Raw genomic sequence first — 15389 nt, 5'->3', positions numbered from 1 at the left:
TTTCAACACTACACAGTCAGCTATAAAGCAAATTGACTATCAGAAAAGTTGTTGATATAGAGATATTCTTTTGAGGCAGTGTATGCAATAACAAATCATAGACACTGATGTTTTGTGGAATTTACATGGTGTTGCGCTAATAAATGCATCAAAATAATCCTTTATTTGTCAATGATTCATCCCTGTAAATATCATTAGTGTGAAAAGGAACAAAAGTTCTTCTGTTCAGCTGCTGCTGTTGATGTAGGTATTTGCGGTTTCACAAAAATGTACGATGAAGCACATGATTCCAATGAGCTTGTGTTGCAATGGGCACTTTGACACAGTGTTTTTGCTATTTATATAGCCACTTCCTGTGAAGCTCAACAACCTATGGTCTATGTGTTACCTCATGTTTAAAAGAGGAACCCATGGTTGAACAATTTCCTGTTCTTGGTCACCCAGGTGTACTAAATAAAATGTAAAATGTCACATGGGAATATACTATTCCCATGTTTCTCTCAAATGAATTCATGGGGTGCCAGTACATCTGACCACATACATTTACCAAAAATTAGGCTAGTTTGGATAATTAGGCAAGTCATTGTAAAACAGTGGTTTGTTCTGTAGCCAATTGAAAAAAATATTGCTTAAGGGGCCTAATAATATTGACCTTAAAATGGTTTAAAAATTAAAAACTGCTTTTATTCTAGCCTAAATAAAGCAAAGTAAAACTATTATAGGAAAAACCGTGAACAGTCCTTTGCTCTCTAAAACATAATTTGGGAAACATTTGTATATTATATATAATAATTATTTGTTGTGCTAATCATTTTGACTTCAAATGTATACTGTGCTGTGTTTGCAATTGCTTGTTCTCAATGAGAGTTTTTTTGTATTAGTATTTTGAGCAAAAGTTTAAAAGTGTTAAACAATAAAGATATTTTTCCACAACATTCTTTTCTCGTATTAACCACGGGTGCCATTATTAATGTAAGACGTTGCATATCAGCAATGTTACCAAATTAAACAGAGTGATATGTCACAGTGGCTCATCATCGGTCCATGCCCACCCCATTTCCCTTCCCTAGCATTGATCTGGAGTTCAGTGAGTGATGGAGAGAGAAAGAGAGCTGGAGCACCACAGAGAGCAAAGCAGATGGTCTCATCAGGACGCAGCAACAGCTCAGGTCAAAGCTGCCTCTGGGGGGCCGAACATCAGGACAGGAAGTGCCAAAGATTAAAAAAAAAAAAAAAAACACCTTTGGCTTACCCAGAAGCCTCGAGGCCACTGGAAGTGAGGTGGCACATCCCAGAGGAACATTTTATTGCTCAATGCACTTTTAAAACTTTGTGGAGATTTATTGGATATTGCAGTTGTTTAAATTGTTGTATGCATGTGGCATCTTGATCTGTTAATCTTTAAGATTTTTATTTTCTAAAAAACAACTAGATATTACATATATGTACAAATGAAATTTTGTGATCTGCGTGTTCTATAGGATATTCTGTATACGCTTGTTAAGTGTGACGTCACACAAAGCGATGTGATACTTTCAAAAATCACGATCGCAATATACAGTTGAAGTGAAAATTATTAGCCCTCCTTAGAATTTTTTTTCTTTTTTAAATATTTCCCAAATGATGTTTGACAGTATGTCTGATTATATTTTTCTTTTGGAGAAAGTCTTATTTGTTTTATTTCGGCTAGAATAAAAACAGCTTTTAATTTTTTAAAAGCTATTTTATGCTCAAAATTATTAGCCCCTTTAAGCTATATTTTTTTCGATAGTCTACAGAACAATACATCGTAATACAATAACTTGCCTAATTACCCTAACCTGCCTAGTTAACCTTATTACCCTAGTTAAGCATTTAAATGTCACTTTAAGCTGTATAGAAGCGTCTTGAAAAATATCTAGTCAAATATTATTTAATGACATTATGTCAAAGAGAAAATAAATCAGTTACTAGAAATGAGTAACTATTAAGCTGTTATGTTTAGAAATGTGTTAAAACAATCTTATCTTCGTCAAACAGAAATTAGAAAAAAAATAAACAGGGCGGCTAATAATTCTGACTTCAACTGTATATATCAATGCCTATTATCGGCCAGAAAGTAATAAATGTTTTATAAATTGAATTGTTTGATCAATTTTTTATATTTGTGATGCAGCAAGCTCAGAGGATGATATGTACAATATGATGTTATATAAAATTCACTTTAATGTCTGATATGACTGAAAAGTGGTTTTAACAAATTTATTTTTAATTCAAATAAGAACCGGCTTGGACCTGGAAACAGTATTGCATACTCACCGATACGTCACGACTTAACAAGCTGATAGCATTGTAGTGTAAGAGTAATGCAGCAAACAACAACAAAAAACATCAGCATAGAAATTGACCATGATTTACAGAAGATACCCACTAAGGTAATTCAGTGTAACAACAGTTTAAATCTCCAAAAATCTTGACTTGTATATTGATGATGTTAAAAGAATGCAAAGTATACAACACTAAAATATTAATTAACAGTTATTTAAAATCTCTGTACTTTGCCACTACTTCAAACCACTAGGTTGTACCCATTTGTCCAACCCAGGCTCATTCTGATTACGTACCATTATATACATTTCTGGAGAGAACAAAATACATCCCAGGAGCGATGCTTTTTTGCAGTTTTTATTTTCGCAAATCCACCGGAGGCCAGTGTGTTTCAAATATCTCTCGCGGGTGCCATTTGCGCCTGCTGTTCTCACGTAATTCCACCAAAGGCCACTGTTGACTAACTCACTGACTGACTGACTGATCAGCCAGTTAGCGAGAAAAGAAACGGCATTATACCGCCCTGTAGCGTTCGTTTTAAAGATGAAATGCAGCCATACGTAGCTCTGGGAACATAATTCACGATCTCCAGAAACGTTTATAGGGCTACGTTTTCAGAATGAGCCTATGTTGCTTTTGTCAGCAAGACTTAAAAAAATAACATTTATTATAATAAAATGTAGTATAATTATGAAAAAAATATATAATTTCAAATACAGTATATAATTCATTAAATAAAAAATGGAATATTATTTACCTCCTATTTTGACATTTTATTTTCATATTTTTTACATATTTATTTTATTATGTATTAATATTGAACATCAGCATCAATTTAATGTATCCTTGCTTAATAAAAGAAATATTTACCTAACAACATACTGTTGTATTATTATTTTAGAGTAGGTTGGTATTGGCACATGGATGATTTTGTTCAATATTTAATTATAAGTTGTATCTTAAGTTACACATAAGACACTTACAATAAGTTAAAACCAAGACCACCACAGGTTCCCACTCCAAAAAACAAACAAAAAAAAGGTCCATGATGCCCCTGAGCTTAGTCATCACAATCTGCCTCCTAGGCACAAACAACACACAATGCCCCATAGTGCCAGAAATAGTGATAATCTCATAATTGATGTCACTTACATAAGTAATCCATGAGTATTTGGAGTTGATCAGAAATAATCTTGAAGTGTTAGGCGCTGAATCATCCACAGCATGACTCATAAATGTCAAGTTCACTTTATCTTCCTGTCTCTTTGGTGTAAATCGAGCTCTGCAACTCGCCTGATTTAACAGTTATACAAGCGTAAATCTCAAAAGAGTTCATTCATTTTATCATTAATTCCAGCTTTGTTGTAAGTCTCATTCACAACAAAAACAATAACTATATGTAACCCTCGGTACACAAATGTATTATAAGATTTAATCAATGGACCAGATGCTCAGAAGTCTAAATTCCTCCAAAGAGAGAGAAGATACAACAACAGTGAAGGACTCGGACACAGAGGTAAGAATAATAAAATATTGTATTGTAAAATGTTCACAGAAATATAAAATAAATAAATAAATAAAAATAAATAAATAAAACAAATTCTAGGTTTTTTTCACACTTATCTAATGACCTCAATCTTATTTACACTCTCTAATAACACTTCTCTTTCTTCACAGGCTATATCACTAATAAGGTAAGTTAATATTGTTGTTTTTCTGTTTTTCTATTGTTAAGGCTAATATTATATTTTGGTTACTATTATAACAATAATATAATATTAATATGCTAATAACAGTACTATATTAAAGGTTTGCAAGTGTAAGTTAATAATACAATATTAAAATTGTATTATTATTTAACATATAATCAAGATTTCCCTTCTTAAATCAGTTAACCTCTCTCTATAAAGATTCAAAAATTTCAACGAATGAACACTCTAAAGGAACAATGTACAAATAAAATAAAAATGAAAATAAAACATTCAGTTAAAACATTTCAAAATGTTCCAAAAGTCCAGTAAAGGTGATAAACTTTCAAAAAGATTCTTTTGCAAAACAACTAGGTTGCAAATTCAGTTCCAGAGATCCAGGATGTTGCACTTGTGAGTGTGTTGTAAATTTACACTCCTACCATGACGCTGAATAGGTTTTACTTTGTATCTTTTCAACAGGTGTATCCAAAGAATCCACTCAATGGGAGGCTCGCCAGTCCAACTCCACAATGAGACACGCACCGATGGAAGTTGAGACAATTCAAATCCAGAAAAGAGTTCAAACTTCAATTAATTCGAATCCAGAGCAGATCACATCCAGCAACTGACGTCAATAGAACATCTCACCGATGAAAAATCAGAAGAAGATGCACAAACGAACAAAACCAAGGAAAAGAAAAAAAAAACCTGGCCTTGAAAACACAAGGCCAAAGAAACCATTAGCATTTTACAGTGAATGCATTAACTCAGCTAAACACATTTCTAAATAAACAGCAACAGTAAATAACCATGTATATGCTTCTCTATGCTGAATTTCTGTGTTTTTCCTATTTCTCTCTCCTATTTGGCATTTTCTTTTTACAAATGACAACATTTTACTTTCTTTCTCACTTAAACTTTACACAATCACTTGTATAATACTCTGTATAATACTTTGAGTTTTTTACTAGACCAAACAAATGGTTAATTAATAAAACACATTTTTCGACACTAGTTTAAATCATGTTATAATGAAAACAATAATAATAATAAAAAAAAAACGAACTCACCAAGGAAATCATTCAAAATCAAAATGAAACAAACAGGAAAACTCCAGGTGGCACTCGTGTGCAGATTTCACTCTCAGAGACAAATCTTGTTTTTTTTCTCTCTCAATCCTTCATTAAAAATATATGATTGAAATCATGTCAGCATCTTATTAATAGTCAATTTTCACAGTTAATACGCATTAAAACATTAAAAGATGTAAATCTAATAGTTATATTACTTTTATTAATATAACAACTTACATCTCTGCTTTCCCTTGCGAACACTGAATCACCATAGCAACGGTAAACACAAGCTAACAGACAAGCGAGATTTGTTATTGTTTGGAAAGCTGATCTGCTGCTATAGTGTAAAGCACGATGATGTCATTCTAAAGCACTATTCCCTTGAATGCTGTATAATACTCTATTGTAAATTATTTATATAAGTAAATAATTTTAATGTATATTATTTAATCGAGTATTCTGCCAATGTTTTTTCCTCATATTTCTATTTGCTCTAATGCTGTATACTACCCACTAGTAACCTGGGTTACACATTCCCCCCCTGAATTCAGGCACGTCCTCGGGCATGTACGGGGTTGGGTTGTCACTGCAATTGGAAAAGGGTCTGGCACAACAAAGGGCTGATCTCTAGTGAGTATGGGTTCTTCTAACGATGTGGTAAAGGCAGAACTCAGACCTTGTAGTAAGGACTGAATGACTAGTGTCAAGGGATTTCCTAGTTTATGATATTCAAGCTTATTAGGAGGTCTACATTGCCTTTTTGAGCGTCTAGGGCCACTTGTATCTAGGTCTTCATCCACTATTGGCTGGTTACTTGAAACATTTTTGACATGTAGATTTTGATCATTAGAATGGGATACATCAACAGGATCTAATTCAAGCGCCCTTCTATGGATCTGTCCTTCAACACTATTTCCACTTCTTTCAGGTTCAATTTCTTTGGGGTCAATATCAGCAGGGTTCAGCACAGGTAAGAAATTCTCATTGACATCATCTCTTTGATTCTCTGTTAAGTCTTCTTCTAGTCTGGAATCAGGTAAGGTTTCTTTTTCAGGGTTCACCACGACAGGGAGTGGTTCAATGGGCTCTATGCCAGGTAAGTTCCTTACAAGCACAGGACTTTGTGATGAAGGTAACACAGTCGTTGTAATGGATTCCAACTGGCGTCCTGCATTTCTAATATATAGAGAGTCATCCTCAGATTCTGACTGATCACTCATTTGATGTCCTTTGGGAGCAAATTCTAGAGCAGAGCTAGACCTAGTTCTGGGCTTACGTTGAACATTTGGAGGACTCATTTCTTCAATTTCATTTTCAGACAAATATCCACAAGGTCGAAGTAAGTCTCTGTGTAAAGTTCGAACTGGACCAGTCTTTCCGTCAGGCTGGACTACATACACTGGGAGATCTCCAGCTTTACGGATAACTACATAGACATCTGGTTCCCATTTGTCTGCCAGTTTGTTCTTTCCTCTTAGCCTCAAATTTCGCACAAGGACTTTATCTCCCACGTCAAGAGTAGAAACAACCACATGTTTGTCAAATCTGCGCTTGTTACGTTGGGCTACTTTTGCAGAGTTTTTGATGGCAATTTCATAGCTCTCTCTTAAACCTTCTTTCAGATCTTTTACATACTGAGAGTGGGATTTGGTAGAACGATCCACAGGTAACCCAAAGGCTAAGTCGACTGGCAGCCTGGGCTGTCTACCAAACATAAGTTCATAGGGAGTGTATCCTGTTACATCATTTCGAGTGCAATTGTAGGCATGCACCAAAGGCTTGACAAACTCCTTCCAGCATGACTTCTTTTTGTTTTCAAGAGTACCCAACATTTGGAGAAGGGTCCTATTGAATCTCTCCACTGGATTTCCTCTTGGGTGGTAAGGAGTAGTTCTCACTTTGTGTATACCTGCGACGAGACATAGCTCTTTGATGAGGCTTGACTCAAAATCTCGTCCTTGATCACTGTGCAGTCTTTCCGGAAATCCATAATGTACTAGAAAGTTTTCCCATAAACATCTAGCCACAGTCTGTGCCTTCTGGTTTCTGGTAGGCACAGCCACCGCATATTTGGTGAAGTGATCTGTAATAACTAATATATCTTTGGTGTTACTCTGATCTGGCTCTAAAGACAAGAAGTCCATACAGACCAACTCCAATGGTCTGGTAGTCTTGATGTTCATCATTTCAGCTGCTTTTTCAGGAAACGCTTTTCTACGTACACATCTCTCACATGTCTTAATTTTCTCTTCCACAGATGATGACATTTTTGGCCAAAAGAATCTGGTCCTGACAAGGTCAAGTGTCCTCTCCATGCCCATGTGTCCCATATCATTATGGAGACTCTTCAACACTGTTCCACGTAAAGCTACAGGTAAGGCTAATTGATAGTGAGTGCTTTCCTGATCTTGCTTCTTCCTATAAAGCAATCCATCCCTTAATTCTAATCTGCTCCATTCCCTTATCCACAGAGTAACAGCAAGCGATTGGTCTTTTGAACTAGAAGGTTTTTCATTCCGCTGTAAACAATCAATAATGAATTTGAGATGAGGATCCATTCTCTGCTGTCTCTTTAACTCTTCGTTGGACAGGTAAGGAATGACTGGAAGACCATGCTCATTTTCTTGTTCAAACTCATTTGGTAATACATCTGCATGCAGGGCTAAGGACTCAACAAGGGCAATGGAAGGGTTGGAAAATTTGCATTTATGTGAGGAATTTCCAATCTGATGTCGATCACAGATGGCTTTTATGGCCTCTGGGAGGATAAGAGAATCTTCAACTCCAAATTCATCCAAATGATGAAGGGTAAACTGTTTAATTCTCTCTCTCTCTTTCTGAGATGCAGGGTCATCTAAAAGCTCACCATGTGGTCGTCTTGAAAGGCCATCTGCATCACAGTTTTGACTTCCAGCCCTATACTGGAGCTTGAAATTGTAAGTGGACAGACTTGACAACCAGCGATAACTGGTAGCATCAAGCTTTGCAGATGTCAGAATGTAAGTTAAAGGGTTGCTATCAGTTACGACCACAAATTCTGTTCCATACAAATAGTCACTGAATTTAGATGTGACTGCCCATTTAAGAGCTAGAAATTCTAGCTTGTGAGCTGGATACCGGCTTTCACTTCTTGTCAACCCTCTGCTTGCAAAAGCAATGACCCGCATTTGTCCCTCTTGTTTCTGGTATAAGGCTGCCCCAAGCCCAGTGGTACTGGCGTCAGTATGCAGAACATAAGGAAGCTTTGGGTCTGCAAATCCCAGAACAGGTGCAGAGGTGAGTTTCTCAATAATCATGTCAAAGGCTTGTTGACAGGGCTGATTCCATCTGTTTCCGAATTCCTTTTTGGGGTCCAGATATTGCTTATTCTTGTTCTCTTGTAGGTGACGTTTTTGAAGAGGTGGATACCCTACTGTGAGGTCATTAAGGGGTTTGATTATCTTGGAATAATCCTGAATGAACCTCCTATAGTATCCAGAAAATCCCAGAAAAGATCTTAATTCTTTGAGATTTCTTGGTCTTGGCCAGGTTTTTAGGGCCTCGATTTTCACTGGATCCGTCTCCACTCCATTTTCTGATACAATATGACCAAGGTATCGAACAGAAGTCTGGAAAAACTTGCACTTTTCAGGCGATAGCTTCAGTCCATATTCTTTGAGCCTTTTCAAAACGTGCATCAGCCTTGATTCATGCTCTTCTAAACTTTCAGAGAAAATGATCAGATCATCGATGAAGACCAATACCTCTTTTCTATTCAAGTCACCCATGCATCTTTCCATCAGCCTTTGAAACGTACTTGGGGCATTGGTAATGCCTTGGGGCATCCTATTGAACTCCCAGAACCCCAAGGGACACACAAAGGCAGTTTTACTTTTGTCAGCTTCCTCCATCTCAATCTGATAATATCCTGATTTTAAGTCAAGGACAGAGAACCATTTCGAACCAGTTAATGCTGAAAAGACCTCTTCCAGATTTGGCAGGGCATAGGCATCTTTAATGGTTTGTGAGTTCAGCTTTCTGAAGTCAATGCAAAGACGTACAGAATTGTCTTTCTTTCTTACAACTACTATGGGGGAGGCAAAAGGGGATTCTGACTCTCGGATAATTCCAGCTGCTAACAAGTCTTGCAAATGTTTTCGTACTGCATCAATGTCCTGAGGATGTATGGGTCGAGGTCTGTGTTTGAAAGGAGTCTCATCATTAAGCTTTATTCGGTGAGTGACTTTGTTTGTATGTCCATAATCTAAGTCATGCAAGGCGAAGACTTCAGGCATGGAATTTAATTGATCCGTTATTCGTTTCTTCCATTCAGGTGTCAATGGGGAATTTTCAAAGTCAAATTTGAGATTGGAACAAGCAGAAAGTTCTTTATTGACAGTGCTGGAATTTACTGGCCCACTCTTTATTACTTCTTGGACTGCCCGCAATTCAGCAATTATAGTTCTGGGATAGATGGTAATGTCGGTCTGAGTTTCATTCCGTAACACAACTGGTAACTGTTGATGTTTTTTGGTGGGTAAGGAATGCAAACAGCTGGCAACTAGCAAACCACCGGGTAAAGCGGGTGAAGTTGGTGACTCTAGAGCTACACATTTCCCTACATGAGGACAATTAACTAGAACATGTCCATCAAGAACCACTGTACATCCTGCAGGTACTACCTCTGGAACATGTCCCTTGAATTTGATACAGCCCACTACATCAGCACTCGCTTGTTTGTATCTTGCTTCTAAAACTTTTTGTACTGCACGGTAACCATGGAAGTTTGATTGAGGAAAGGAAGCAGATTGTTGGACATAGTTACTGTAAAGAGCATCTAATGAATTTGTGCCAATTAGAACTTGGGGAGTGTTCATCAAATCTGGGACTACCAGGGCTAAAGTGGGCACTTCTGTCTCTGTTCCAAGGAACTCTCTGGGAAACTTAAGAGTCAATTCCACATATCCAAGATAAGGCACTGTTTGACCATTTGCCCCTTCCACTTCCAGCAAGTTATCCAATGATTTAAGTGGACAATTTGATAAATTCTCTTGATAAAATGACCAGGGAACAGTAGTTACTTGGGACCCTGTGTCCAGAAGGCAGGAAACTCTTTTATTACCAACAGTTATTTGGGCAGTACACTTCACTCCCACTAATCCTCTTGGTAAATTTCTCAAAGGGGGTGCGTCACACGCATTTTGGTTGAACAATTGTTTACGTTTCTCAGGGCAATTATTATTTCTCTTAGTCTCTGTATGCCCCTCTACAGAGACCGTCCTCAGTTTAAAGGATTCATTATTGCTACTTGTTGGGTATCCCACTGGGCTTGTCGCTCCCTTAACTTGCGTTTTTTCTCAGCAACTTTAGTAGGGTCAGGAGCATTACTACAGCTGCTGGCAAGATGACCATCTTCCGCACATCTAAAACAATACCCCGGACGAGGTCTACTTTCAGGTAGTTTACTAGCTCTGTAACAATCTGTTGCTCTAGGTTCAGGCAGCAAGTTTCTGGTGCGGTTTCTATACATATCAGGGGCAGTCAGCTGAACCTTTAAATCAGCAATCTGTTTCTTTAAGTCAGCAATTTCAGTTGCTTCTACATCACTTTTAATTTTTGGAGTGGCTGTAGTTTGCATGGCTGTAATCTGTGCCTGTAACTCAGTGACAACATTTCTCAGCTCACTCACTTCATCTGGTTTTGCATTTTTTTTCTTTTCTTTCTGGTTTAAAGGCTTTTGCAGTGCAACAACTTGAGCTTGAAGTTCACACACTTGCTTTGCGAGAGATGTGTCAGTTTGATCATCCTGCGTTTCACTTTGGTGGGCAGATATCTGGTGAGCTGACAGTCTGAATTTCGAGGGGGCAGGATAGTGTTTATTTAGCCCTAAATGTTTTCTCATTCTTTCTTCTTTAGAGGCATTTTTATCTTCTTCTGTACGGATGAGAACTACTAATTCTGCAAATGAAGGAGGAGAGGCTTTTCTCCTTTCTAATTGAAGGTCAGCAATTAGAAAACTGTCCCAACAGCCGCGACAAAACTGCTTTAGAAGATATCGGTTTCTCTCTTCTTCAAATATCCCACCTCGTCGAATAGCTGTGCTTAAGAGAACTTGTAATCTGTGCAGGTAAGTTGAAGGCTTCTCACCATTGTTTTGGAAGCTATTCATAAATCTGGCTAATAACTCATCTCCATCTTCTACAGAGCCATATACAGACTCCAGCAATTCTAGATATACTGCAGGTAAACTGTTTGGTGGGACATGTTTAACAATATCTGCAGCAGGGGGAAGCAGACTGTCTATGATTTTTCTGGCTCGATTTAAGTCAGATATAGAAGGATCTGTCAGCAGGAGATCAACACTGGCACGCCAAGTGTCAAAATCTGGCTCATTAACAGGTCTAGGAATTTTTCCAGAGAAAGATCGGAGGCGAAAAGAGGTATGGTGCATTGGAGCTGTGTCATTTGTGCGGACAATGTGCTCAACTACTACCTTTTGCACGCTAGGAGGATCAATTATATCCATGGTAAGTGCTGGATGGGATGACACTGTTACTGTGGGTTTAGTACTTCTATGGTTAAGGCTTTCCTTGGACAGGTTTTTTGAATTTGTTGACTCAACTTCATGAAATGGTGAAATTCTAGATGAAGGAAAAGCTGTTTGTTCAGTAATCATACTTTGTGATATGACTGGGGACAGCAGTCTATTTGGTGAACTGACTGTGCTACGATCAAGTATTTGAGAACGTGCTGCATTTGGAAATTCAAGCTTTTTATCCAAAACAGGTAGTGACTCAGCATGAGAAGGACCAAATTTAATTTTCAGTAACTCTGTTTGGAGTACTTCCTCAATGGATTTCCCACTAAAACTAGCAATGTTTTGCAATTCCTCCAGATATCCATTAGTAGCACTATCACTAGCAATATGGGGGTAGACGCAGCTTAAAGCATGTACCATAAAAGTGGTACTTGGGTTTGACATACTAACTACAGTTAAAGGCAAAAGAGGCATCAATGTTTTCATCGCGGAGTTATGTGTAAACTCTATGATAGCATGTCGATGAAACTCACAGTCAGGGTCATCAATGAGAAGATGTCGGTTAATACTACCATATCTTAAAAGCCATGACTCTAAATCTGAGTCTGTCTCAGTCAGTGTCATTCCACCCACAATCACTGTTTTTGAGATATCTACATTCTCTTTTTCTATGATATCCATGACGTTAAAGTTCTCTCCGATTTGTAATATTTATAGTGAACTCGAATACTGTAATTAGACACTGTTGTTGCAATCTCTCTCCTGGCTGGCTCGCCACTTTTTGGTATGTAACCCTCGGTACACAAATGTATTATAAGATTTAATCAATGGACCAGATGCTCAGAAGTCTAAATTCCTCCAAAGAGAGAGAAGATACAACAACAGTGAAGGACTCGGACACAGAGGTAAGAATAATAAAATATTGTATTGTAAAATGTTCACAGAAATATAAAATAAATAAATAAATAAAAATAAATAAATAAAACAAATTCTAGGTTTTTTTCACACTTATCTAATGACCTCAATCTTATTTACACTCTCTAATAACACTTCTCTTTCTTCACAGGCTATATCACTAATAAGGTAAGTTAATATTGTTGTTTTTCTGTTTTTCTATTGTTAAGGCTAATATTATATTTTGGTTACTATTATAACAATAATATAATATTAATATGCTAATAACAGTACTATATTAAAGGTTTGCAAGTGTAAGTTAATAATACAATATTAAAATTGTATTATTATTTAACATATAATCAAGATTTCCCTTCTTAAATCAGTTAACCTCTCTCTATAAAGATTCAAAAATTTCAACGAATGAACACTCTAAAGGAACAATGTACAAATAAAATAAAAATGAAAATAAAACATTCAGTTAAAACATTTCAAAATGTTCCAAAAGTCCAGTAAAGGTGATAAACTTTCAAAAAGATTCTTTTGCAAAACAACTAGGTTGCAAATTCAGTTCCAGAGATCCAGGATGTTGCACTTGTGAGTGTGTTGTAAATTTACACTCCTACCATGACGCTGAATAGGTTTTACTTTGTATCTTTTCAACAGGTGTATCCAAAGAATCCACTCAATGGGAGGCTCGCCAGTCCAACTCCACAATGAGACACGCACCGATGGAAGTTGAGACAATTCAAATCCAGAAAAGAGTTCAAACTTCAATTAATTCGAATCCAGAGCAGATCACATCCAGCAACTGACGTCAATAGAACATCTCACCGATGAAAAATCAGAAGAAGATGCACAAACGAACAAAACCAAGGAAAAGAAAAAAAAAACCTGGCCTTGAAAACACAAGGCCAAAGAAACCATTAGCATTTTACAGTGAATGCATTAACTCAGCTAAACACATTTCTAAATAAACAGCAACAGTAAATAACCATGTATATGCTTCTCTATGCTGAATTTCTGTGTTTTTCCTATTTCTCTCTCCTATTTGGCATTTTCTTTTTACAAATGACAACATTTTACTTTCTTTCTCACTTAAACTTTACACAATCACTTGTATAATACTCTGTATAATACTTTGAGTTTTTTACTAGACCAAACAAATGGTTAATTAATAAAACACATTTTTCGACACTAGTTTAAATCATGTTATAATGAAAACAATAATAATAATAAAAAAAAAACGAACTCACCAAGGAAATCATTCAAAATCAAAATGAAACAAACAGGAAAACTCCAGGTGGCACTCGTGTGCAGATTTCACTCTCAGAGACAAATCTTGTTTTTTTTCTCTCTCAATCCTTCATTAAAAATATATGATTGAAATCATGTCAGCATCTTATTAATAGTCAATTTTCACAGTTAATACGCATTAAAACATTAAAAGATGTAAATCTAATAGTTATATTACTTTTATTAATATAACAACTTACATCTCTGCTTTCCCTTGCGAACACTGAATCACCATAGCAACGGTAAACACAAGCTAACAGACAAGCGAGATTTGTTATTGTTTGGAAAGCTGATCTGCTGCTATAGTGTAAAGCACGATGATGTCATTCTAAAGCACTATTCCCTTGAATGCTGTATAATACTCTATTGTAAATTATTTATATAAGTAAATAATTTTAATGTATATTATTTAATCGAGTATTCTGCCAATGTTTTTTCCTCATATTTCTATTTGCTCTAATGCTGTATACTACCCACTAGTAACCTGGGTTACATATAATTACATTAGCATTTTGACATTGGTGAATAATTAGTACTTGCGGAATGAAAAATCCAGCATCAGCTGGTAAACACCTTCAAACTACAATTGGATCGTGTTGATGGTGTAGTAATTACGTTTGAAAGTAACTTTCCTTAATTTTGCTTTATCTTATTTATTATATCTTTACTTTTTTCCCTTCAATGCATCAAGGTCAAATAAACAAATAAAACACAAGATTTTTTTGTGAAACTGACCTCCTTTTTCAAGTATAAAACTATAAACCTGCTTTGATTAAAGGGCACCTATGATGAAAATCAACTTTTGTAAGCTGTTTGGACAGAACTTTGTGTGTGTATAGTGTGTCCACTGTCATCCTGGAGTGATATAAACCCAACAAGTCTCTTTTTAAAAACGTCCAGATGTCAAAATAGGACCCAAATCCTAGTGTTTTTGAGACCGACCGCAACGTGACGTAGAAGTGTGGTTTTCCCCGCCCACCGAATTGATTGACAGGCACCATGTTTCTATAATAACATGGATACACATGTCCACAGAACATTATTTTGCAAATAAACTGGGATAAAAATATTTGCTACTACTCTCTGTGATTTTTGTAAGTTTAATTTTTTTTTTTTTAAAAAGAGCATGTTTGTAATAAAGACAGTAAAATCGCTATGTCATTCTTACTGCTGCAATCACCATGGCTGCATGGTGTCAGTAAACGTGCATATGTCTTTGTGTGAGTGTACTGCAAATGGCATCTGTGTGTGACTCAACATTTCAGAGAGGCTTGAATAAACTCCACTGCAAATACATCAAATAAACTAACTTAGTATTTTAGACAAATGAGCTGTATTTCAACTTCATCTGACTCTGTCTCTGTCACTGCTGTTTATCTGACGTAACAAATGATGAGAAGCAGACACGCACATAAAAACGGAGGGGGGAGAGAAGCAGCTCATTTGCATTTAAAGCCACATGCTACAAAAACAGCTACAATGTACCAAACACAAAAATTAGCAGATTCTGGAGGCTATAATAAATAATCTGATGGGTATTTTGAGCTGAAACTTTACAGGCACATTCTGGAGACACAACAGGCTTATCTTACATCTTGTAAAATAATTAAA

The 15389-nt window shown here is 36.4% G+C and overlaps 2 protein-coding genes and 1 long non-coding RNA gene across 19 annotated transcripts in view; 1 reads left to right on the top strand and 2 right to left on the bottom strand.

The window, feature by feature from the left end:
- mark4b (MAP/microtubule affinity-regulating kinase 4b) overlaps positions 1–15389 on the bottom strand; it is a 90420-nt gene that overhangs the window by 48088 nt on the left and 26943 nt on the right. The window lies entirely within an intron of this gene.
- Positions 3736–4530, top strand: LOC141377841 (uncharacterized). Of its 2 annotated transcripts, XR_012390842.1 has the most exons (3): positions 3736–3823; positions 3985–4001; positions 4479–4530. It is a non-coding gene; the product is annotated as an uncharacterized lncRNA (long non-coding RNA). The 2 variants fall into 2 exon arrangements; XR_012390841.1 differs by lacking the exon at positions 3736–3823 and having other exon boundaries at positions 3918–4001.
- Positions 6027–14013, bottom strand: LOC141377840 (uncharacterized). The gene is made up of 3 exons (XM_073923705.1): positions 13979–14013; positions 13739–13846; positions 6027–13381 (listed from the first exon to the last, which is right to left on the bottom strand). The coding sequence occupies exon 3, from the start codon at positions 12267–12269 to the stop codon at positions 10332–10334; it is 1938 nt and encodes a 645-aa protein (XP_073779806.1). The 5' UTR covers positions 12270–13381; positions 13739–13846; positions 13979–14013; the 3' UTR covers positions 6027–10331.

Source organism: Danio rerio, chromosome 15, assembly GCF_049306965.1.
Source record: "Danio rerio strain Tuebingen ecotype United States chromosome 15, GRCz12tu, whole genome shotgun sequence".
NCBI classification, from domain to species: domain Eukaryota; kingdom Metazoa; phylum Chordata; class Actinopteri; order Cypriniformes; family Danionidae; genus Danio; species Danio rerio.
Note: the sequence above shows the minus strand (reverse complement) of the source record. Positions and strands in the feature narration are given on the sequence as shown.